Genomic DNA, 26,454 nt, shown 5'->3' on the forward strand with positions numbered 1-26,454 from the left:
CACTTTTGTATCAGGAACTTTAAGTCTAATTTAGGTTGTGTTCACTTGGTCTGGTTTGGTCCTGGTTTGAGCTCAATTGAGTCTTGGGTAAACTTGGTGTGAAGCATAGACTGTTTATATAAATGGATGTAGCTAACCTGCTACAATAGACTGTTTATATAAATGGACGTAGCTAACCTGCTAGCATAGACTGTTTATATAAATGGACATAGCTAACCTGCTAGCATAGACTGTTTATATAAATGGACGTAGCTAACCTGCTAGCATAGACTGTTTATATAAATGGACATAGCTAACCTGCTAGCATAGACTGTTTATATAAATGGACGTAGCTAACCTGCTAGCATAGACTGTATATATAAATGGACATAGCTAACCTGCTAGCATAGACTGTTTATATAAATGGACGTAGCTAACCTGCTAGCATAGACTGTTTATATAAATGGACGTAGCTAACCTGCTAGCATAGACTGTTTATATAAATGGACGTAGCTAACCTGCTAGCATAGACTGTTTATATAAATGGACATACCTAACCTGCTAGCATAGACTGTTTATATAAATGGACGTAGCTAACATGCTAGCATAGACTGTTTATCAATCAATCAATCGTTTATTTATAGAGCACTTTACAACACTCAACGTGACCAAAGTGCTTTCCAGTAAAATCAAATTAAGTTAAAATCATTCTAAAAACAGTAAAATAGAAGAATAAAATAGAATAAAGTACATTAATATAACAAATTATAAATAATGATAATGTGTCACAACATTACTAAGTGTTGAAAGCCAGTCTGAATAAATATGTTTTAAATGTTGTTTATATAAATGGATGTAGCTAACCTGCTAGACGACGCGTTCCAAACAGGAAGTGATCATGTGTGCGCTTCCAACTCTATCGACTCTGGCTCCAGTTCACTTTACTTTATAAAACCGTCGCGGCTCTTTCAGTAACTGCTGCTACTGCTACTTAGACAAAACGCAAAAATGTCGTAGATTAAACTTACATAGAAAAGGAGGTAATAGGCAAATCAGCTTATACATGTGGGTCAAAAAACAAGGTCGTGTCTGAAATTGAAGTGTGAAATTGCATCAGAAAAGACGTTCAGCATCTGCTACGTTTATGCAAAATCATCAACACTGGACAAACGATGGAACCAAGCAACAAAGATTAAGAAATATCCCAAACCGGTGCTCAGTCTGACCCATAGACTGTTTGTATAACTGGACGTAGCTAACCTGCTAGCTACCACGCTGCAAACAGGAAGTGATCACGGGTTCATTATTTTGGTTTTAAACGTTCGCATTAACCCGCTCTACACGATTCCGGTGTTTTTATTTCACTATTGTGTCTGTAAATCAAAGATATGAACATTAATAACAGACGAATCAGCTGCGTTCTTTCCCTGAGGTTGCTCACGTTAGCGTTAGCAACAGGTTTAATTGACAGCTCTTTGGTTGCTATGATGGCTCCAAATTCGCCGCTATAACCGCTCTAGCCTCGATACGCTTCATTTGACTGGAGCCGGACGCTGCGGGTGACGTCACACTCACTTAATCCACGTCTACGGTTTAAACGCAAAAGACAAAAACACAAAGGCAAATACTTAAAACTATGCCTCTGCGCGGCTTGGTACAAACATTAGTACAACAGCAGTGTCATGAGGAAGTAACAAGATAAAAATAACAATTTGACTCGATAACAAATGCGAGTGAATGTCATTAACTTTTCAATTGGCGTGAATAACAGCAGTTTTCTCCTTTAATATGTGTCTATTGCGATCTTATTAAGGGTTGTACTGTTTCGCGGACGCAGTATTTGTGATTGCATCAACCGCGCGCAGGGACAGGGAGGAGGTGAGGACAGAGGCGGAAAAGGGCATCTGAGGAAAAATGTCAGACGGAGCCGAATCCTGTCACAATAGAGATCCCATGCAGAGACGCACCAGACGACGAGTCCAGCTGGGCGCGGGAGAGGTCGGTCGCACCGGCTCATTTCAGCACCACGGAGAGTTCAACATGTAGAAAGAAAGCGATTAAACCGTAACCTCACGCCGGCTCAGAACCAGCAGCTCAAACTCCAAAGAGAGAACACATCAGAAATAAATCATGTCAAGCTTAGTTGTCACTTGGTTCAGATTTGCAGCCCAATAACAAAATCCTTCCTGCGTGGCTCCATCAAGTAAATGCCAGGCTCAAACATTTGGCAGCTGCCGGAGTGGCTCATCATGCCAAGCTCCACTGATTCCAGTTAGGAAGAAGAATGTCAGGAGTGATTTCTCTTTATCTTTCTATAAAACAGTCAGTGCCAGGACAGAGCAAAATGCATTACAGGACAGAGCGACGCAAGTATTTTAGTATTTTTATTTTTTTTGCCAAAATCCAAATGGCTGACCAAGACATGTCATCAGCTCACAAACTCTATTTGAAACGTACTTCTGTTTGAAACTTCAACTTTATACGTAAAAAAACGAGCCGCGTCACCATAGCAGCGTAAAGATGCACTGTGTAACTTTTCCAATGAGGGATCTGCCACCTTTGTGCGTAATATTACATCACCGTGTCTTCAAAAAATATACTTAAAAAGAGGGAGTAATACAATGAGAAGACTTGCCTCTACCCATGTTGACAGCATCACCTGCTTGTCTCCATGGAGATAGCTAAGTTTAATGCCATACTGTGGAAAATTCTTGACAAAACAAGGTTCCGTTGAGGCGGCAGGCGGTGGAACTTCAACCAGAAATGTTTTATAGTTTAATGAGCGGCGTTAAAAAAGTCCTGAGGAAGTTAAATTCATCGTGAACGTGTGCCATGTTGAAAAGTACTTTTATTTGATCTACTCCCACATTTCTCTGTGAAGTACGTGAAGGTCAGAGGTCAACGTATCTCTTTCATTCCGTCTTTTTACCCCCTGAGCTCGAACCGGGCGATACGGGGAAGAACGAATCATGATTTTTTTCACCTTTTTCACACTGTACCACAGGCATTTACTCCCCGCTGAGATGACAATTGTTCAAACTGTTTTTGTGTTTACATTCCAATGCAGATATTCTTGAGAAATTATAAAAAAAATGACAACAAAAGCAGCTGATTACAATGTTTAATGAGCAGAAATGTGGTGTGTACGCTTCCAAACGAGGTCGCATTTCTGACGTTACGGTTCATTCATGTTTTGCGCAGTGCAGTTGTCCGTCGCTTTAACGCGGTTTTGCTGTTTCACATATTTTTTTGCACAATTTCAATGCTTTTTTACAGCGTCTGAACGTGCATTGAGTTCTGCATGTCCATGTTTCTCACGTTGGCCGCTCATTGGTCGACGTTCCAGTGCGTCGCGTCCTGATTGGCTCATTATGGTTTAATGAGCGCCGTTAAAAAAGTCCTGAGGAAGTTAAATTCATCGTGAACGTGTACCGTGTTGAAAAGTACTTTTATTTGATCTACTCCCACATTTCTCTGTGAAGTACGTGAAGGTCAGAGGTCAACTTATCTCTTTCATTCCGTCTTTTTACCCCCTGAGCTCGAACTGGGCGATACGGGGGGAAAACGAATCATGATTTTTTTTAATTTTTTTTCACCTTCATGATCAGTCTGGACTTTTGATTTAATCTTTTTACGTCTTATTGAAACAAAGACCGGTGACTTGGAATCTCTCGTTTTTATTTCACGTTGGGCTCAGTCGGTCAAGTTTGTCCATTGACCCACAGTCATTCCGTCCTTGGGCAAGACACTTCCCCCACCTCGCCCCATTGTCTCCGCACGCCGCTGTATGAAAATGTGAGCGGTTCCTTGATGTACAACGCTTCCAGTGCCTTGAAGGTGGTAACGCTCTATATAAAAACGTGACAATGTGATAAAAACCTATTGATTGGCATTATTTATAGCTCCACACCGCGCTGGCGTCTTCTGGCTTCTTACCTCTCCTCTTTATAGGAATAACCTTGGTAAATATGAGGCATTGCATTATTTTTCTTCACACTATGCCCATTGTATCCCTTTTTATTATCAAGGAGGCAGCCATAACTCTAGTTTAGCCTCTCTGCCAGTAACCAGAAAGTGTCATTCAGAAAGTCGTTTGCGTTTTGTGGCGAGGATAGATGTAGAATAGCTGCTACTAGATGCGGGAGATGTATTAAAAATGACAACGAATGACAACAAACTCAATCTGGAACCATAGTGGCGGAAGATTTTGCTAGAAATTGGATCCAGATGACTTGCCAATGGACCCGGCACATTGTTTTTCCAGGTGTCTTTGCGGGAGACAGATTGGGGGAAAAGGAAATTTAACTTTTTCCAAATCTTTTTACTGGTAGCAAGTAAGTGAAAACCAAGTGTTGACTGTAGGATCTACCCTCGTCGTAGAGCAGAAATGGATTTAATGGGGGAAATAACGATGCGACTTCATTTGAATTTCAGAAGGTTTAGAGACTTATTGGCCCCTGCAGTGCTCTACCTCCGCTGGTCAAACAAATAACAGATATCTAAGTCATCTATGTGTTTGTATTTCACCGTGTCGAGTCTTTTTGCGTTTTCCTTGATGGATTGGAATGTGAGACGTCTTAATTACACTATACCACATGCATTTACTCCCCGCTGAGATGACAATTGTTCAAACTGTTTTTGTGTGTACATTGCAATGCAGATATTCTTGAGAAATTATAAAAAATGACAACAAAAGCAGCTGATTACAATGTTTAATGAGCAGAAATGTGGCGTGTACGCTTCTGACACTGTGATTCATTCATGTTTTGTGCCGTACAGTTGTCCCTCGCTGATTTTTTTGTGCAATTTTACATGTTTTTTTTAGCGCGTATGAACATGCATTGAGATTGAGTTCTGCATGTCCATGTTTCTCAATTTGGCCGCTCATTGGTCGACGTTTCAGTGCATTGTGTCCTGATTGGCTGTTGGACTGTAGACCATTGTGTCGTGCGTCCTGATTGGCTGTTGGACTGTAGACCATTGTGTCGTGCGTCCTGATTGGCTGTTGGACTGTAGACCATTGTCCATCAGTCTCCTCCGTGCCGTGTCTCCTGTCCAGTACAGAATGTGTTCAGACAAATTTACATAAACGTTGGATCGACACTACAGCGGAGCAGCGCCAGGAAGAAGAGGAACTGTGAAATGTACGTGAGTCACTATTAATAATTCCTCATGTGTCCAACGGCGTAGGTTGATCATTAAAACTAAATTTGTTACAGTATTTCGAAAAATGTTTATATTTTTATTTCTCCAGCAAATGTTTGGGCCTGAAAACAGGTCTTGGTCTTTGGTTTCGTTCTCTAAAACTGTACTTATTTTTTTAAATCTACGGAGGTCTGAACTTTGAGAGAGTTTAAACGAGAGAGAAATGTGAGAAAATGTTAACGCCTGTGCGAGAAAAGTGTATAAAATGTGTGGTGAGGGGTTTTACAGACAAAAACAGAGAGAATAATTGTAAAAAATAAAGCTGATACTTCGTGGACTTATTTTTAAAACATAAACGAGGGACCGCTGTATTTGAACCTCAACTAAGACTAAGACGTTCCTTCACGGCGTCGGTGAAGAGGTGAATTTCAAACGCACTTGTTTCAAAGCTGTAGGTGTGTCGTGTTTTGACTTCCCAGAGCCAGTGTGTAGTTCATGTCCATGTTTCTCAGTTTAGCCGCTCATCGGTCGACGTCCCGGTGTAAAAGTGAGCGTGATGGATGTAGAATGCGAGTATGTTGTGTTAATGGGATTGTCGTGTTGTAGAGACGCCTGTGCACTCAGCCGATGACGGGACTGTTTATCCTGTTAATGTGCCACTTTAAATACATTCACTTGGGTTCTTTATTTATTTTCCCGAGTTTTCTGGCACTGTGCCGTCTTCCGGGGAAAACACTGGGGACACGGAGCTAACGGATTACAGCATAAATAAGTAATTCTGTTGGTTAATTATGTTATTTTTTCATTTTTTTATTTATTTATTTGGGTTTTTTTGCACAAAACTCAAGATTTCTCACAACCATTCCTCAATTCTTCAAGACATGCACACTGAAACTCGAAGACACATCATGCTTTTTTGGGGGATTTCTCCATAACGCAGCTTCTCATTTCCAGTTTTCTTTGTTAGAAAAATGACTTTGCAACATGTTTGAACGAGGGCGTGCCACACATGGAATTTTGGGGCCGATATAACACCGATACGAGGCTCAAAATAAGCCGATATAACAGCCGATGATGTAAAAATTCACTGTAAATAAATTCAACTTGTTATAAAACTTCGATCTGGCTCTATCGGATGGTGTCGAGTGGTGTTTATTTAGGCTACATTTGCGATTATTCTGCCTCTTTACATTAAATTAGCTGCTGTATGTGCAGAATATAAATGCCGCCCATTAATTTCTCTATTCACAGCTCGTTTAGGTACAATGCAGGTCCAGTAACAGGGTAGAAAGGAAGTAACATGACCCTGGTTGTAAAAAGGTAAATAATAAGCGGCTCTTTTAACTCTAAAGTTAATGAGAGTGTTACAGTTGTTGTGAATTACAGTGCAAACTAAAAACTAAAATGACAAAAGAAAGCTTAACGATTTCAAAACTGGTGCAAGGTAAAACACAAAAGATCAAAACAGAATAGTCTCAAAACGAATTCAAAGTTCTACAGGTTTCTCGATTTTACAGGGTTTAAAAGTCACAGATGTTGTGCTGTTCACAGTCAGAATCCAGCAGCCCCGAGTGGCAGGGGACGGGTCGTTTTTTAAGGAACGGCAGCCCAAGGAGTAGCCAGGCTCTGGGACGCCGCACCAATCACGCAAAGGGCCCAGGAGCCAATCAGATGCCAGCTTGAGAGGAGCGCACCAATGGCAGGAGAGGTCTGTGGTTTCAAAGCTTTCACGTAGAGACAGCCTTTTCCACAAATAAGATTTCTTCTAATCCTGACTCAAAACGATTGTCTGTAAAAAGAATATAATCCAACATGTTGACAGCAGTGTGTGTGTTCGTGTGTGTTCGTGCGCGTGCTTCATCTGTGGCCGTAGTCTTCTCTCTTCTCCACGCTGATCCTTATTTTTACTTTTACTTTTATGATCAACGCCAAAGTTCGCTTTTATTTTCGAGTTTGTAGCTTCGTTCTGAGCTTTTTTAAATCCAGCACTGCCTCTCAGACACAGACGTGAACGGATGAATGGTTGGAGCAGTTCTGGGGTGCGTTCAGGTGCAGTACGACGTCACAGAAACACAAACAAACTACTATTACTACAACTACTACTGCACATAATACAGCACTGCATATTAAACTGGATTAATGTCCACGTGGACTATCGGCCTGTCACAATAACGACTTTATCGATTTATCGCTCAGTAGATCAAAGCTGGAACAGTTTACTTTGGGCTCAGTATTTATCATGTGGATTTTTTGGTCTTTTTGTTGTACAACGATGACTTTTAAGCTGTAGAGGGTCCAAAAAAAATCACTTCTATCGCCAATGATTGGTTCATTCTGCTGCTTATTTGTCTTTTAAAAACACAGTCGATGTTAAAATGGTTCGCTGGGATTATCTTGTTTGATTGTTAACTTCCTCAGAGGCATAAAGCAGTTTAAATATCATCGTTTATCGCTGTATTTCTCAGTAGCAACATGTCGTTTTGCATCGTTTTGTTATCGTGCCTGGCCTAGATATTTATATAGGACCCTCGTTTAAACCCGACGTGTTTGACTCTGAGTAAAACATGGATCAGCAGAAGCATAAACCTGAATGTGAGACGTGACATAACACGTGGATTACTCAGGATACATCTACCGTCTTTGCATCATGTGTGTTTTTAAACTTATATACAGTCCATTGTCTATTTTCTCGTGTTTCCAAATGAAGCTCCGTAAAGGCGGAAGCAGAGGAGACTGTTTGTCTTTCTTTGGAGGTGTTTCTACTCGGTAATGCTGTTCTGTGCATAAGTGACTGCTTTGTATAGTGGGAGCTCGGGGCAGCGTGTCTGTACAGATGATTGGTTTTCTGTGGGAGCGGGTCAGTGTGCGGTCCAACAGCTGCTGCAGTGATTGAGCACAGCGGGAGCCATCTGGGCGTGAACCTCACAGATAAGAACCTCTCCAGTTAACACCGCATCGTTTGGACCTCAGCACACAGGACGGGGCCGGGGACTATGGATCACCGTTTGGATTTGAGCTCAAATTATGAACACTTTTTGAGTGGGTGTGAAAAAGTGTCAGCGTTTGGACGGATAAATGCAACAGATAGACAAATATTCATGTGCACAAAATGAGAATATGACAAACGCAGGGTCCGTTCACACTTTTTACACCAAAAGTCTGATCAATACAAAGTGCTTCTTGGAGATCGGACGTGGTTCTGCCTGTTGACCTTCACTTATGTTAATGATATGTGTGATTTTTACCTGAGACAACGACAGACTATGACAAAAATCTTTTCCTTACAACATAAATATTCATGCGTTTCACTCAAACTGCAGTGCCATGACAACAGGACAATGGATTTGGTATTTAGGCCGTTGCTCTCCATATTTTTCTGTTCTTTTAATTAGTCGTGTTTTGGGCCTGGGCTGGTTATGGCCTCAGTGAATCCTGCTCAAATCCTTTTTAGTGTTCATTATTTTCCCTTTGGAGATTGAGATCCATGATAATTACATGGCCGTGTGTCGTCAAGTGGAAGAATTATGTCATAAAAAAACACATTTTGTTTTTATTAGATAATCAACCATAATTAAGCTTAAGGTCTTTTTTATTTTTGTTAAGGGACCAGTATATTATTTGGTTGGGTTGGTAAACCATTGTTAAATGAGATGAAAATTCAGATTTTGGTAGGCTAAAGTATTGTGCAAATAAAGTGAGAATTGTAAATTGTGTTCATTGTTATTGGCCTTTTGGAAATGCCACCACTTTTATTAGTGTTGATGGCTTATTATGGCAGCGCTCAGCGGCACAGCTGTGGAGGACGGGCCAACCTTGCATCTATTTCTATCCCATGCTCTCTTGTCTAAATTTTCCATAGCCCTCATCATGTCGTTAAAAATTGTAATGGTGCTATTACCATTTTGGAAATGGGAGCATGTGTCATCAGCATGATTTAGGATCTAATCAACTCTGGATCCTTTTCAACATGTTTGTTTGGCTGCTGACAAGACCTATTCTCCCAACTCTGAAAACACTGCACCCAACGGAAAACAGGAGAGCATTGTGAGGAGTGACAGACGTCTTTTGTGACAGAGATGAAGCCTTTTTCTTTGAACCATGTTGGAGGAAAATAAGAATAATCTTCTTTGGAGTTTGCTTTCTCATTTCAACAGTGTATTTGATTATGTCTGTGCCATTAGAGATGTTCAGGGCGTCTCCTGTGTCCAGAGGAGCTCACCCTCTGACGTGTGCATTCAGTCATTCAAATCATGTTTTCACTTAACGTCAGGGAGAATAAAGAGAATATTTTAATTATACAGCGCGATGGCTTTAATTTCTTTTTGCTTAGTTTTTTTTTTTTTACATTTTCTGAAGAAAGGCAAGTGAAATTGCAAGGAAAAACTATTTTGTTAGTCAAACTTGAATGGGCCAACTTATATTTGGACAAATTGAGCTGGCAAGAGGGGTGTTTAATAATAAAAATGCGTTGTCATGACTCACAGACACGAGGCCACGAAGGGGTTGGCGGTGCGCAGTGATAAGTTAGCGTTACGGCGTGTGTGTAAACGGGCAAAAAGAGCCTTTGGAGCCTTTCATCGCAGTAAATGTAGATGACACGGAGATGGTTTGTTTCAAGTCCGACAGAGGCACGCTGCTCTGATCACCTTTACACGTCTAACCTTTGGAGAAGACACGAGGGCTGTGTACGGTGCCGTTACATGCTTCGTAAAAGGCTTTTCAAGGCTGTAGCGTGGGCCGTCTAATACCGCGTCTGACTGTAACGCATCAGAACTGTCCCTTTTACCTGGAACATACTGTATCTGAGAGGAAATGTTATAGAAATGAATGTTTATGAGATGTTTCTGTGGAACAATGGGCCACATTCATGAAATTTGTACTTAAGGTTTTCTTATATTTGCATTACATTTTTGGCATTTCAGTGTTCTTAATTGAAAATGTTCTTCTGGAAAAGCAAATAACAGTCTTGTCCCTCCATGATTGTCAGTTATATATAATCTTACATTGTTTCTTTTTCTGCAAATATTACCATGTGATCCAGTAACACACATTCTCTATATGAGACACTGTTAAAGTCCCGCACCTGGTCACTCCCCATAATAATAAAATGATAATAAAATAATAATAATAATACATTTTACTTATATAGCGCTTTTCAAGACACTCAAAGACGCTTCACAATACAAACAAGAATAAAATATCACAGAATTTACAACATAAAATCAAACGATAAAAGCGATTTTAAACAGGTGAGTTTTGAGTTCTTTTTTGAAGGTGGGGAGGTCAGAGGTCACGGAGGGGTTTAGGGGACGGCGACTTTCTTACATACGTTCTCACCGACTCTGTTCATGAAGCTGTAAAACCGTCGTCGTCTTTAGACCCGATGTCCTCGTTCATTCTCTCCCTCGCACTTTCACGTGTAACAAAGCCAAGCCCACACTCGCCGTATATGGACGTTCAGAGGGCGTTTCGTACTAAATACATCTCATTTTTATGGGATTAAAATGTAAACGAGATGTAAATAGTGCGGTGGATGTTGGTGAATTAGGCACAACTGTCATTTAAGAAGGAATATGGCCGCTTGAGGACGCGTTTTGAATCTATCATAGAGTTTTCTCAGAGTGTAGAGTTCTCTCTGCGTGATAAAGTGGAATTTTACGAACCTTTTTTCATGAATGAGGTCCAACGTTTCCAGCTGAGATAATAAAGTGTGTGCACGTATACGCTTACAACTTGTGTTATAAACCATATTGTTTATATTTTTGTATCCCCAGACTAAAATGTTCCAACCTTTTCATCAAAAGCCAAAACAAAAATGCTAGTTTGTTTGCGTGACACGTCGTCGTCGTCGTAAGAACAGGCCTACAGATTGTGTCTCTGATTTAACGTGAATGTTTTGACAGCGGATTTGAGAAAAGTATTTTGTCACAGTACAATTTTCCAAAAGGGTGAGAGTTTAATCCTTTTATGTTTTTCATTTTTCGATGCTGGCGCCGTCGTTTCATTCATTTTCCGAGCTCACAAATGTGCTCCGAGTCTGTAGCTCAGGGCAAAACTTAAATGTGTTTTTTATAAACTCTAAAGCCTGCTCAGCACTTTCAGTTCAATCTCTTTTTTTCAGCGCAGACAAAAAAGATGTGAATCTTTGGGAAATGAAGAATGGGACAAAGAAAACACACAAGTCGCAGAATGGGCACTTTTATGATCAGGCCTATTGTAATGGGACTTGTGCTGACATTACAGCGCACTCAATAGACTCGACTCATAGTTTAAGCTCGTCCTCGTAAGTATAAGTCCGGATGAGTCATTTAAGATGCAGACGGGCTTCTGTGTCTATTCTCAAGATGAAATCAATGGTTTCTGATTTGTTCCAGGCAGTTGTTGTAGGAAATTTATACTCAGCAAATATCTAAATGGTTTTAAAAATAGCAGAGTTTGGATTTTTCACATAGAAGGTGAGCGGCAGCATAAAGATCACAACTCAAAAGGTGACTCATTAAAACGGCGTAAATAGTAGCAGCAAATACAGGAAGCGTTGAAAGTTTGTGTCACGATTATCACGGTCAAAATAACTACAATTAACGATTATATCACAATAACGAGTAAAGTTGCTGGCAGTTCTGCGTGAATAAGTCTCTAATTGTACTTTGTTATCAGTGAAAACAACTACGATTCAGAGGAAAACATTATGGATGAACAGGGCCGTCGACTGAAATTTGGAGGCCCGGGTCAAGAAGTCTCACAATTCTGGGCCACCTAAAACCCTGGGGCCCCGGGACGATAGACGCCTTTGTGGTTAAGTAGCTTTGTTCTGCACATTCTTGTCATACAGTGGTGATTATCTTTGATCTTTGTTGGCGATTATCACAATTACAGTGGTACCTGGTTTATTGCGGGGGTTACGTTCTAAAAATAACCCGAAATATGCAAAGTAGCTTTATTTTTTACAATTATTCTATATGTTTTTTGCTGTAAAACCCCTCACCACACACTTTATACACTTTATACACTTTATACAACCAACTTACTGTAACATTAACAGCAAACAGTGTGGAAAGTGTTGGGAGCTGAACACTTCTGCGCGACTGTCCTTGGAGTTGGAGTAAAGTACAGCCCCTATATGCACGGTCACAATGCTGATTCGGGTGAAAAGCTGACTCTAGGACACACTTTTTTTTTTGTTTATTCATGTTCTTTTGTTCCCGGTGCGAAACCTCAGGAGACAAGGACGCACGTATAAGTGTACTATCTTTGTTATAGTTTATAGCGAAAGAAAATTGAATTCTGTCAACAAAAGTCACTGCGTTGTATCTGTCTGAAGGGAAGCTCTTACTACACTCAAACGCACGCTCGCCGTTTACAGTAAGGACGACGCGTTATTAGTTAAATCCAAGTGAAACTAGACTTTTATCCAGTTGACATTCTATTTCCTTTTGCGATGGAATCTTCCTGAACAAATGAGGGATTACACAGACATCTGAATCGCTTCCTGTTTCACAAATAACACCAGACTTGACAATGCAACTTTCATCCATGTAAAAAAAACAAAAAAACAACAAAAAAAAAACCCTCCAAGCTTTTGTTTTCAAATCTTTTTTTCCGATTCCTTGTGTCTTTGTGAGGCGGCATAATCATCCTCCTTGTACTCGCACCGTACGCACCTCTGAACAGCCCCCCACTGCGGCTCCGTTTTGTTTTGAGATCTGTATTCAAATGGAGAGAATAGGGAACGCTGTTTAGGAAATTCTGAAGGACTCTGCTGCTTTTGTATTTGTATGAATAATTCCGAATAATTCAAAATCGCCCTCAATAATAGCGTGGCATTTAGTCGCTCTCGAGATACAAAATGTGTGGATGTTGCGGTAATGATGTAACCGTCACGCCGCGTTCACGATTTACCGTCAAGGCCTTTTACCTCGTCATAATAAGATAACACGAACTTTTGCCGGCCGTACTTTGTTGAGCACAGAGAGCCACAGACACGCATACACAGACCCCCCACAGCGGAGTGAGAGGAGCGGTCGTGTGTCGAGGGTCGGCTGTGGAGGTGACCCCTGGGACGAGAGTATTTTTTCAGCCAGCATCCGTACTTTTTAGTTAAAATTTGACGTACAGTGGTCCCTTACGTTCTAAAAATAACCCACAATAGGCGAAATCCGCAAAGTAGTCAGCTTTATTTTTATTTTTTACAATTATTCTCTATGTTTTTTGGCTGTAAAACCCCTCACCATGCACTTTATACACTTTTCTCACACAGGCGTTAACATTTTGTCGCATTTCTCTCTTGCTTAAACACTCGCAAAGTTCAAACCCTCGTAGATTTTTAGGGTTTTATCGGAGAGAAAACAAATCGCAAACGTACAGCACTTCAGAGTCACACTGCGATCCAACGTTTATGTAAATTTGTCTGAACACATTCTGATTGACAATGGTCTACAGTCCTTTAGCCAATCAGGACACAGAACACAATGCAGTAGATTCATACGCAGTAAAAAAGTGTGTGAAATTGCTCTAAAAAATCTGTGAAACAGCAAGACCTGCGATATAGTGAAAGACAACTGTATACACCTAAATTTGTACGTATCGCAAGGTATTTTCTAGCAGTGCAGCACGACATCAAACTAGAATCTGGATTTACTCAAGCTAAGGTAAATAACACGTGCCCAACAGTGGATATGGAGTGTGTGGGGCAGGGGCGTCAAACTCATTTTCACAAAGGGCCACATCAACAAAATGGTTGTTCTCAAAGAGCCAGATGTAACGAACTGTAAGATAAATGTCACTAAATGTAACCAAATGTAATGTAAAATAAATGCAACTACTTTTTAACCTTGTTAATTAACCGTTTCTATATTTATTGCTTATTCAAGTTACAAATATTCCATATGGATTTGCATAGACATGAAAAAATGGAAGACCCAGGACACGCTGGACGGACTATGTCTCTCGGCTGGCCTGGGAACGCCTAGGGATCCCATCGGAGGAGCTGGAGGACGTGTCTGGGGTGAGGGAAGTTTGGGAGTCCCTGCTTAGACTGCTGCCCCCGTGACCCGGCTCCGGATAAGTGGAAGAAAATGGATGGATGGATTAAAAAATGGCTGTTTAACTGTGTATCTCCTGATAAACTGACATTTTAAGACAGTCATAACTTTTAATTTCCTTTGTCAGGGGCCACATAAAATGACGTGGCGGGCCGCATTTGGCCCACAGGCCTTGAGTTTGACACATGTGACGTGGGGGATTCACCAAAACGATACGGAGACCAGCGTGGGCTTAAACAAGGACGTGTGGACAATAAGATAACAGCTACGTTCTGGTGGTTTAGGTTAAGGCCACATTTCTCATCTGTGGCTCCTCTCACTAAGGAACATGTGACCTCCACTCTGAGACGGTCACAAAACACTCACTTTGTTCGACTTTGCTTAAAGTTTCTTAATGTGTAACGCCGTGCAAACCAGAAGACGACCCGGCTTACAAACACACACACAACTTTTATAGTGTCTCCCAGTGCATGTGGCATTGGGAGACACTGTAAAAGTTGTCAACGTGCACTTCTCAGGACTCTTCTTCTATCCTTTCCTGAGAGTTCGTTGTTGCTTCACTGTTCACTTTACCTGTGTGGAACTCATTAAACCTTCTGACTTTATGTTTCAATCTCTTGTTCTTCTTTGACGCTTACACCAGAAACGACATTTTTACAGTATTTAAGTTGGCTTTATTATCTCCGTCTCTTTTCTAACTGTTTCGCGTCACGGTGGCTGAGAAACTAGCACTCACGCCTCACAGTAAAAAAGGTTCTCGGTCCTGACAGGTGGCCCTAGTGGCATTGAAGGATGGGTCAAATGCAGAGGACAAACTTCCTTACAGGGACAAAAAAAAAAAGTCCACCTTAACCTCATGGTCTACCAGCATGAAAAACGTGGAGATGTTTACATATTTTTTACTCAGTCATTTAAAATAATCCGATTTGCACAAGACATTTGCATCTTATCTTGAAATATAACCGAAACTGCGAGACAATCAAATATTCAGTGTGACTTCAGTGACCTAAATGTAAATGAATGTCTCCTGTGTTAATTCATAATTAGCCTAAAAGTTATTCTTGTCGGTGCGTGCCCCTCGTGGCCCCTGTGGTCTGGAGCGCTGTAGAGGGCACCTCACGCCCCCCTCTCCTCCCCGCGTCCTCTGACCCGGCGTCAGTGGGTTAATAACCAGCCGCACAGAAAGCCATTTGTCACGAGCGAGGTGCGGCTGATAGGAGGTGTCAGCAGACGCCTTTGCCCTTGTCACCTCACACATGACAAATACGGCATCAGCCCCGGCTCATCTCGGGTTCCCTGAGGCTCCGCGCTGCTCCTCTGCCCAACAGTAACTCCCGATTGATAACGCCGAGTCCGTGCGCCATGATCCGCATCCAGATAAACTGTCTCTGCCTCTCACTCTTTTTTATCTTCTCCCAATGCTCCATAAATTACACTTTATTCTTTTTTCCGCCACGTGCCTTTTCTCGCCTTGCCTCTTAAATGTTTTCAGTCAGGCTTTGATGTCGGATGCTTAATGCCACAGCGGCCCCGAGCTAACAGAAACTAGGATGCGTTTCTTGGATGAGACCGGGCCGGGCTCTGAGTGGTGAGCCGGCGCGTCTCCAACCGCTCTGGACATACGAGAGACATGTGTGTCCACTCAAACGCACCAGAGTATGTAGTAATATGTACATAATCTTTAGTGGAAGTGAAACTACACGCGCCACAGTGCAGTAAAAGTCTGTGCCAGTTTAGCTTGAGAAAAAAGGCATCCAAGGACAAACCTAATGCACTATTCCAAATCCGTCTGCGTGATGGTTATAGAGGGAGTTACACATAATGGCGTTCTGGACTTAAATGCCGTGGGGGATAAAAGATCACATACATCTGTAAGATTTTTCATGTTAATTATGTAGAATCACTGGTCCTCATTCCAGACACGTTCTTGCAAACTAATTTGTACTCAAGGCCTACTCACAAGATTTTTTGGCAGTCGCAAAATATGTTCTAAGAGCAAATTCCAGGAACAATCATGAGCTCTCTCCTGACGGGAAATCTGCGGCTGCTGCGGAGTGTTATCATCGTTATAATGCGCACAGCCCCAGGCCCCATGTATCGACCACTGGACTCCACGCCCCCATCAACCCCCCACAGTGCACTCAGAAGTATCTGTATTTTAAGACTGTCCGGTGATGACTGGACCCTAGGTGTCCTCCTGGACCCAGATCCACCCCTCCCTCGCCCGGCTGGATGACCCATGTGTCCTGCTGTGGGCGGGCTCCTCTCTGTCCCTTAGTTGAGCGGCTCTGGTCCTACAGACTTGAATTCGATCTGCAAATGAATGTGTCTTAGTCCTGGACTCATCTGCAGCCTGTCCGTCCTGGTTTGGTCCTGATTTAGTCCTGTTTTAGTCCTGTTTTAGTCCTGCTTTACTCCTGGTTTAGTCCTGCTTTAGTCCTGATTCAGTCCTGGTTTAGTCCTGGTTTAGTCCTGGTTTAGTCCTGTTTTAGTCCTGGTTTAGTTCTGGTTTAGTCCTGGTTTAGCCTTGGTTTAGTCCTGGTTTAGTCCTGTTTTAGTCCTGGTTTAGTCCTGGTTTAGCCCTGGTTTAGTCCTGGTTTAGCCCTGGTTTAGTCCTGGTTTAGTCCTGGTTTAGTCCTGGTTTAGTCCTGTTTTAGTCCTGGTTTAGTCCTGGTTTAGTTCTGGTTTAGTCCTGGTTTAGCCTTGGTTTAGTCCTGGTTTAGTCCTGTTTTAGTCCTGGTTTAGTCCTGGTTTAGTCCTGGTTTAGTCCTGGTTTAGTCCTGTTTTAGTCCTGGTTTAGTCCTGGTTTAGTCCTGTTTTAGTCCTGGTTTAGTCCTGCTTTAGTCCTGTTTTAGTCCTGGTTTAGTCCTGCTTTAGTCCTGTTTTAGTCCTGGTTTAGTCCTGCTTTAGTCCTGTTTTAGTCCTGGTTTAGTCCTGCTTTAGTCCTGTTTTAGTCCTGGTTTAGTCCTGCTTTAGTCCTGGTTTAGTCCTGTTTTAGTCCTGCTTTAGTCCTGGTTTAGTCCTGGTTTAGTCCTGTTTTAGTCCTGGTTTAGTCCTGGTTTAGTCCTGGTTTAGTCCTGGTTTAGTCCTGGTTTAGTCCTGGTTTAGTCCTGGTTTAGTCCTGTTTTAGTCCTGGTTTAGTCCTGGTTTAGTCCTGGTTTAGTCCTGGTTTAGTCCTGTTTTAGTCCTGTTTTAGTCCTGGTTTAGTCCTGGTTTAGTCCTGGTTTAGTCCTGGTTTAGCCTTGGTTTAGTCCTGGTTTAGTCCTGTTTTAGTCCTGGTTTAGTCCTGGTTTAGTCCTGGTTTAGTCCTGTTTTAGTCCTGGTTTAGTCCTGGTTTAGTCCTGTTTTAGTCCTGGTTTAGTCCTGCTTTAGTCCTGTTTTAGTCCTGGTTTAGTCCTGCTTTAGTCCTGTTTTAGTCCTGGTTTAGTCCTGCTTTAGTCCTGTTTTAGTCCTGGTTTAGTCCTGCTTTAGTCCTGTTTTAGTCCTGGTTTAGTCCTGCTTTAGTCCTGGTTTAGTCCTGTTTTAGTCCTGCTTTAGTCCTGGTTTAGTCCTGGTTTAGTCCTGTTTTAGTCCTGTTTTAGTCCTGCTTTAGTCCTGGTTTAGTCCTGCTTTAGTCCTGGTTTAGTCCTGGTTTAGTCCTGGTTTAGTCCTGGTCCTTCACTGTGGTTCTCCTCGAGGTTTTGCTTTTCCCCACTGGGTTTCTTTGAGTTTTTCTTTGCCAAAAAGGAGGGTCTAAGGACAGGGCTTCTGTTGTTCTGGGACAGTTTTGCTTGTTTTCTGTTGATTAATTTTCTTTGCTTTCATTGTTGATTCTCTAACTTTCTGTTGGTTAAATCAATTCTCATGTTCAGCCCTAAAACCCGACTGCTGTTGTGATTTTGGGCTTTACAAAAACAAATTGAACTGATAAAAAACATGATTTAAGTGTGTGGTCAAACCAAAGTCACACCCTTTACACGTCTGAATCCTCTGTCTCTTCTGTTTTGTGTAGAAATGTCTGGGACGGTGGAGGACATCTCTCAGGTGCACTGGAAGCAGCAGTGGCTGGAGAATGGGACGCTTTACTTCCACGTGTCTTTGACCGAGTCTGAGCTCCCTCCTGAATGGACCCAGCCCACCGCCCGAGAGCCCGCCCATGTCCTCCACGAGCACATGCACCTCCTCCACATCTCCGTCATGGTGAGTCACGGCAGCATTTTTGTTTTTCTTTTAGGCATTATTTGTGTAGAAAAGCCCGTTATCGCGAACATAAGTACATTTCCAAGAGTGTCTTTGAAGAGAACTTGACATCTTATTAAATTTCCAGGACTCTTCTTTAGTCGTTTTTATTCATTTTGACTCAAAATTGGTTGAGCCATAAAAGAGAACTGGTCTGAGGATAGATTGTGACTATAACTACATAATGGAAACTTCTGTAAAAACTTAGCGTCTTATTAACGCGTTTAATTAGTAGCTTTTTTCTAATTTCGTGCAGTCATCTCTTTAGTCATCTCACATATTGATATTTCATAGAACAGAGCGTCTCAGCTGAACGACCGGACCGTTTTTATGCGTTTTTTTTATATCAAAATGGTGAGAAAACTTCCCAGTAAACATGTTTATACAGAGAGCCTCACACAGAGTTTCGAGTACTGCATTTGTAACTTTTGTACCATCTCATCCGCACTATCTTCGCTTTGAGGTTTTGTTTTGAGCCCTGGACCTTCGGCTTTGTGTTTTGGCCCTCCATGTTTCTACTTTCACTCCTGAGCAGCTCCTTGTTCCTCGTTTAAGCCTCTCCACCTCCACGTGTCCTCCACTGGCTCTATTAAAACGCAGCAGTTTCATTGTGCAGAGCTGAGAGAGATTTTCTCTTAAACCCTACGATCAAAACAGAACTCTGGTATATGCAGACTAATACAGGCAAGAAACAAAGGCTCTGTTAAAGAGACACTTTACTTTTAATTGCAAAAAGGGAAAATGTGTCAAAGGGAATAGGCTTTGGGGTCTTGCATTATATTTTTTTTTCTGTTATGGAATCTTTTTATTATGTTGTAATATTTCAAGGGCTATAGGAAATCACTGTATTTTCTGGATTATAAGTCGCACTTTCTGTCATAGTTTTTTCCAGGGGAGCGACTTTGTTATCGTCGCACTGATAACCACGTGAAGGCGCTCTACGCTTATGTATCAGTGGACCCGGGGCCTGGCTGGGGTGGCCCCCGTCCTGCCGTGTGTGGGCCTCTCTCTGTCCCGTGGTTGAGTGGCTCTGGTCCTACAGGTTTGGACTGTAACTGCAAATGGGTGCGCAGGGTTTAGTCCTGGTTTAGCCATAGTTCAGTCCTGGTTTAGCCCTGCTTTAGTCCTGGTTTAGCCCTGGTTTAGTCCTGGTTCAGTCCTGGTTCAGTCCTGGTTTAGTCCTGGTTTAGTCCTGGTTTAGCCCTGGTTTAGTCCTGGTTTAATCCTGGTTTAATCCTGGTTTAGTCCTGGTTCAGTCCTGGTTCAGCCATAGTTCAGTCCTGGTTTAGCCCTGGTTTAGTCCTGGTTTAGCCCTGGTTTAGTCCTGGTTTAGCCATAGTTTAGTCCTGGTTTAGTCCTGGTTTAGCCCTGGTTTAGTCCTGGTTTAGCCATAGTTCAGTCCTGGTTTAGTCCTGGTTTAGCCATAGTTTAGTCCTGGTTTAGTCCTGGTTTAGCCCTGGTTTAGTCCTGGTTTAGCCCTGGTTTAGTCCTGGTTTAATCCTGGTTTAATCCTGGTTTAGTCCTGGTTTAGTCCTGGTTTAGCCATAGTTCAGTCCTGGTTTAGCCCTGGTTTAGTCATGGTTCAGTCCTGGTTTAGTCCTGGTTTAGTCCTGGTTTAGCCCTGGTTTAGTCCTGGTTTAATCCTGGTTTAATCCTGGTTTAGTCCTGGTTCAGTCCTGGTTCAGCCATAGTTCAGTCCTGGTTTAGCCCTGGTTTAGTCCTGGTTTAGCCCTGGTTTAGTCCTGGTTTAGCCATAGTTTAGTCCTGGTTTAGTCCTGGTTTAGCCCTGGTTTAGTCCTGGTTTAGCCATAGTTCAGTCCTGGTTTAGTCCTGGTTTAGCCCTGGTTTAGTCCTGGTTTAGCCATAGTTCAGTCCTGGTTTAGTCCTGGTTTAGTCCTGGTTCAGTCGTGGTTCAGTCCTGGTTTAGTCCTGGTTTAGCCCTGGTTCAGTCCATGGCAGTGGATCTCTCCTTCACTGTGTTTCTCCTCGAGGTTTCTCTTTTTCCCACTGTTTTTTTTTTCTTTTTCTTTGCGGAGAAGGACGTTCTAAGGACGGGGGATGTTCTGGGACAGTTCTCCAATCGCCTGTTTTCTGTTCTAACCAGTTAACTCTGGATCTCACTCCAAATCACCAAATCCATTGAATTCTTCATCCTCTGTGTCGTTTCTGAACAAATCCACCAACTCCAGAGGTAGATGAAGCGCCGCACCATATATATATATAGATCAGCTGAGGAGTTATTTCATTTACATAAGATAAAACATTAATTTGATCAAAAACATTTATAGAGACGTCTTCCAGCATCATTAAACTTTACTTTCCTATCCTTAGCAGTGTTTTCGTCGATAGTTAATTGCGTTTAAAGCGTCCACGTGACCTACTGTACTTCGTCGCTTGTGACTGTGAAGCGCCGAGCGGCAGAAGAGTCGTGGAGTCGCGTCCTCGTCCCCCCCCTCGTCCCCCGCTCGCTGACAGAACATCATTATGGGACGTTGTCAGACCATGGCCGGGGTTGAACTTCCTTCTTCTAACATTGAGCTGTCAGATTCTCAACTCTCAAGTGAACGGTCCCCCCCCCTCCGCTCCGCTCCCTCGTCTTTCGCTCTCTCTTCTCCACATTTAGCGTGCTGATATAGATGTGGGATGAGACAGATTAAAATGATGCGTCGCGGCGTAGACGGCTGCACAGGGATTGTCACTTTGTGTCACTGTTTGTCAGAATACGGCCGTGATTGACTTGGGCTTTTAAATGGATATAGTGCACTTGTCACGCCGCTAATCTCACAGACAGATACACAGCCCTTGATATTTTCACTTGATGGAATGAAAATGCTTTAGGGATTTGGATTTTTTTTGGTAGGTCTGTTCTTGAATGCACTTTTTAAGACTCGACGCTCAGGATTCGCATCGTCCTGTCTTAAATGTTCCCGTCTGAAAAGCTCTGTTTTCCTAAAATACGTAAGCGAGGGCTGAGCGATTTTGGGAAATATTTCGAATTGTGATTTTTTTCCAACGAGCTCTGCAGCCGTGAATAAATTTGCAATGTATGTTTTGATAGAGAGACATGTCTTTATTTGTCCAACAGTGGGGAAATTCCAGTGTTGCATCGCACAGTTAAAGAACAGAAGGAAAATGGTACATGCAATAAAACAAGATAATAAATAGCTTAAAATAAAAAAAATAAAAATGATTTAAATAAATAAAATGAATAAATAATGTAAAAAATAGACTTAAAAATAAAATAAAAATAGACTATAATGTAACAATGATAATAGGATTTGATTTTAATGCATCCACGAGACGGAGAAAATATAGAAATATGAGAAACTACTGTATTTCCTGGACTATATGCCGCACTTACAGTTTGTCCGAGGGTGTGACTTATACTCAGATGCGACTTATATGTGAAATTATTCAAATATATCAGAATCAGAAGACTTTTATTGCCATTGCCACAAACTAGGAACTTACCGCAGTGATAAAGTGCAACATAAAACACACTGAATCAATACAAATACAATAAGGGCATGGACAAAGTTACAAAAGATATGCTTAAAAATAAAATAAAATACTTAGAGGTAGAAAATATATACAACAGCAGCATCAGAACAACAGTGCAAACACAACTTATTATATATTTCACATCTTCATTACTGTCTGTATTATTATTGTATCTACTTCTCCTGCTCTATTGAAATTTAAAAAAGGTAATTTAAAAGAATCTGAGAAAAAATGAACCAAAATGCCCCTAAAAGAAAATCGTGCTGTACTGATATTCATCCCATTTTTCTCTATTTTATTATTATTATTATTATTATAAGTTGCCTTTAAAGATAAAATGTCTGTTCTTGGTCTCGGATTTTGTAAAATAAATTTATCCCATTTATACTCCAGAGCGACTTATATATGTTTTTTTTTGTTTGTTTTTTTCTTGATTATTATTTATTTTTTGGCTGGTGCGACTTATACTCCAGAGCGACTTATATATGTTTTTTTTATTTTTTTTTTATTATTATTATTATTTATTTTTTGGCTGGTGCAACTTATACTCCAGAGCGACTTATATATGTTTTTTTTTTTTTTTTTTTCTTGATTATTATTTATTTTTTAGCTGGTGCGACTTATACTCCAGTGCGACTTATATATGTTTTTTTTTTTTTTTTTCTTGATTATTATTTATTTTTTGGCTGGTGCGACTTATACTCCAGTGCGACTTATATATGTTTTTTTTTCTTGATTATTATTTATTTTTTGGCTGGTGCGACTTATACTCCAGAAAATACAGTAATAGAAATGTATTTAATATTACCATGTGGCGTTATAGTAGCTCTGATATCCAAACATTAAGTCCACTTCAGTTATACTTCAGTACTGATACTTCATACTCAAACATGTATCTAGTTTAAATTCTACTTTTACTACAGATTATTACTGGGGCTCATAGATGTTTAGTGGAAACATTTAGGGCTGTAGTCGACTAAAGACATGTCCCGCTGACCGATCAGTCCACTAAAAAGGGGGCGAAAACTTTCAAAACTTTTACGCATCTCGATGTATCTGACCCAAACTGCAATCGCAAGAGTACACCTGCAGGGGGAGTTCAAGCAGAAAACACTGTTATTATTCGAATTTGCCTTTAAAGATAAAATGTCTGTTCTTGGGGGGAATTTATTTGGCAAAATCCGAGACCAAAAATGCGACTTATATATGTTTTTTCTTCATTTTTATGCATTTTTTGGCAGGTACGACTTATACTCCAGAGCGACTTATACTCCAGAAAATACTCTAAACTAACTAAACTATAAAGTTAGCAGTTTTTTCCAGAAGAAGTCACTCACAGTACTTCAGAAACTTTGCCAATTTGCTGTTTGAAAAAGAAAAACGTGTTATTTTGAGTTGAGAATTACAATCCGGGATCAGGTCTTTTCCGCTGTGTCAAAATGGAGTTTGAAATTATTGTGTTTTGATTAGTTTTCCATATTCATTTCAACAAATTAAACTAAAAAGTCCAGTAAAAACTCTAAATAAATATTTCGGTCATGAAGGTTTGAAATGAACGGCGCAGAGTCCGGAGTAAATCATTTGAAATCTCATCAATGCCACAGGAAAACTCGTTAGTCAAATTAGATTTAAGCCTTGATTTTCACAGTGATTATTGGCCCTGGTGTCTGAATGTGGGAGCGCGCCTGGAGAAATGCCGCTTTTTCTCCTTTTTCGAGTGTTATACTGAGTCGTTAAGTGATGGATCGAACAAAAAGGCGACTGTAGCTCAACTTTGTGACTCTGACGTTACTGTAAAGTTTAGTTATTTCGTTATTGGGGCTGATTAAACCGTTGAGTACATTCTAGTTGTGTGAGGTAACCTTGATTTTTATTCATTTCTTCTTATTTTCAAGTCATTTTGTAGACTGCATACCAAAGTTCTAAAGATTAAGCGCGTTTTTATCAGCGAATCTGGTGAAATATAAGTTTTAAACGGTGAAACTCTTCATGGGTGTTTGCACTGGGCGCCTGGGGACAATGTAGTGAGTTTGAAACTAAAATATCTTTGTGCATCTGACACAGAAAAGCAATTTCCTTCACTCTGCTCAGACCAGCTCTGTACCTGCAGCAGCCGCCAGAACCACAGTGCGATGCGAGATAGGACTTCGGGGGCCGTATAAGAATTATAGGTGAAGTATAATTGCTTTTCCTTCTCATCAGCAACTGGGATTTGATTATGAAGTTCAGATGGCAAAAGCTATCAGTTTTACAGTGAGCACGGCAGAAAATTCTTAACAAATGACTGCCCGAGTTCACTCAGAGGACAGGTAGTATTTTATTGAAATGAGCTGCAATAAAAGCCGACAGTCCACAGACTTTCATGTGCTATGTTATGGAACATAATCATCTTTTTCCCCAGATCGAGAGGTCTAAAGCACAACACCAAATGCAAATGGGACCCTGTCGAATCGGCCATTATGTGCAACTTAGGAAACTCGGAAATTTAATAAATGACTTCCGCGTGGGGGAGAAAAATCCCATTTTCGAGATGAAGTTGAGCGGAGCTGTAGCATGCGGCTGGGTCAGAGAATATGAGCTCGAGCCGGCACAAAGTGAAGCCCGTTCTTATCTCGTCTGATAGATATGCACAGAGATACAGCGCCGCACACTGGGCCGGGCTTTCTTATAATTAAGCAGTCACTGGTGATGTATGGCCGTCACCGCGGTGGGTCATTGAGGCATTTGAAGCAATTTGTGGCCCCTGTGCCAAATCAAGGGCGACGCAAATGAATTTCGTCCTGGCGTGAGGTTCGTGGCTTTGTCCCGGGGTGAGCTCAGAAAGCCCTTGGTTCCTCCATGAAGGTGCGTTGCGTTTCTTGCAGTTGTTAATTGTTTAAGTCACCTTTTTTCCCACATTATTTCACTTGGAATCACAGTAAGTGTTAATTAAAATATCTTGTACCCGGCAGCTTGGAAGACTGACAGCAAACTACTGCCACGATATGTAATTGTATTTTCTCCTTTTTATTAAACTCAATCCAATTTTACTGGCTGTTTACATGCGCAGTGAAAATGGAACTTTGTCAAACGCATTTATAAACGGCGAGAGAAGTTTAAATTCAGCCGACTTTACAATGTGTTTTGGTTTTGTTTGTGTTTTCATATATAGGGGATTGGAGTGGCTTTTCTGAAGCAGCTCCATAGGGCCTGGCCTGGGTCTGAATGGAGCAAACTCACACAGAAATGAAATAAATGCATCGCTGTTGGACTGTGGCTGATGTTTCTATTTCCGTTTAAAACACCAGTGTATATTTGTCTTGTACGTTGTAATGTCCCTCGTCCATTACGGGGGTCTATCGTTGAAGCTTATGGGAAAAAACGACAATACACAAACAAGTTTAAAATTGTTGTTATTGAATTGTTTGGAATTTCTACTTACCCATGTTGTCCATCTTAGGTGTTCCGGCTAAATGTGTCCCCAGGGAGCCAGAGCGCCTTATGAAGGTTCCGGGGGCAGACAACTGTGTGCTAAAAAGGAGGGGTGTCCACAATATTTGAGCTTTTGTATCTTGTTTGGTTTTTCACAGTTTAAACAGATAAATTAATGTAGAGCTCTATTTTTAACAACCATATTGATTGAATAAAGATTTATACTGTTTTCTTGCGTGTAGGGGAGGTTCTTGCGTGTAGGGGAGGATCTTCTTGCATGTAGGGGAGGATCTTTTTGCGTGTCGGCGAGGTTGCTGCGTGTAGGGGAGGTTCTTGCATGTAGGGGAGATTTCTGCATGTAGGGAAGGTTCTTCTTGCGTGTAGGGGGGGTTCTTCTTGCGTGTAGGGGGGGTTCTTCTTGCATGTAGGAGAGGTTCTTCTTGCGTGTAGGGGAGGTTCTTCTTGCATGTAGGAGAGGTTCCTGCGTGTAGGGGAGGTTCTTCTTGCATGTAGGAGAGGTTCTTCTTGCATGTACGGGATGTTACTGCCATGCAGATTTTTTATTTTCCTATTTTTCTAAATATTTTTGGTGTCAGAAAATAAATGCAGATGAATCTTCACTGGACAAACCCTCTCAGCTCTGCTCTGTTCCTCATTAACCCACTAAAGTTCCTTTCTGGACAATTACACTCATTAAATATGAAACAATCGTCCTCAAAAATACATAATTAAACGTGTGGTCATGTTTTCAGCGGATGATGTTCCCACTGAGAGTATACGTGTTACAAATGTCCTACTGGAGCTGCGATAGGCCCAGGGAAGTGTTTGTGCCAATTGTGAAGTCAAGTGGAGAGCGCTCTCACCTCTGTAGAGTTCTAATTAAATGTTTTCTCTTTGCTGCATAAATTTAAATGCAATAACAATATTTGGGGCGGCCGGGTTGCATTAAGCTCGTTTTCAGAGAGCGTTTATTCGCGCTGAAGGCTGTGTCGCCGAACGGGTTTTTTTTTTCTTTTTTTTGCTGCGATATGAATGTGACCCAACCTAAATTGATAGGGGCTTTATGTAGCACACAAGGGCGCAGGCGGCACTTATCATGAGCTGCCCCTGGCTCCTATCAGTCACACTGCATTCTGCTTCAACAAAGTAAATACCGTTT

The 26,454-nt window shown here is 41.4% G+C and overlaps 1 protein-coding gene across 1 annotated transcript in view; it reads left to right on the forward strand.

Moving 5' to 3' along the window:
- The window catches only part of LOC117391777 (astrotactin-2-like), a 305,935-nt gene that overhangs the window by 33,228 nt on the left and 246,253 nt on the right, over nucleotides 1–26,454 (forward strand). The window contains exon 2 of the mRNA XM_055231621.1: nucleotides 18,157–18,344. Within this exon, the coding sequence (XP_055087596.1) occupies nucleotides 18,157–18,344 (188 nt within the window). The remainder of the gene's footprint in view (nucleotides 1–18,156; nucleotides 18,345–26,454) is intronic.

The sequence above is a fragment of the Periophthalmus magnuspinnatus genome, chromosome 23 (genome assembly GCF_009829125.3).
Source record: "Periophthalmus magnuspinnatus isolate fPerMag1 chromosome 23, fPerMag1.2.pri, whole genome shotgun sequence".
NCBI classification, from domain to species: domain Eukaryota; kingdom Metazoa; phylum Chordata; class Actinopteri; order Gobiiformes; family Gobiidae; genus Periophthalmus; species Periophthalmus magnuspinnatus.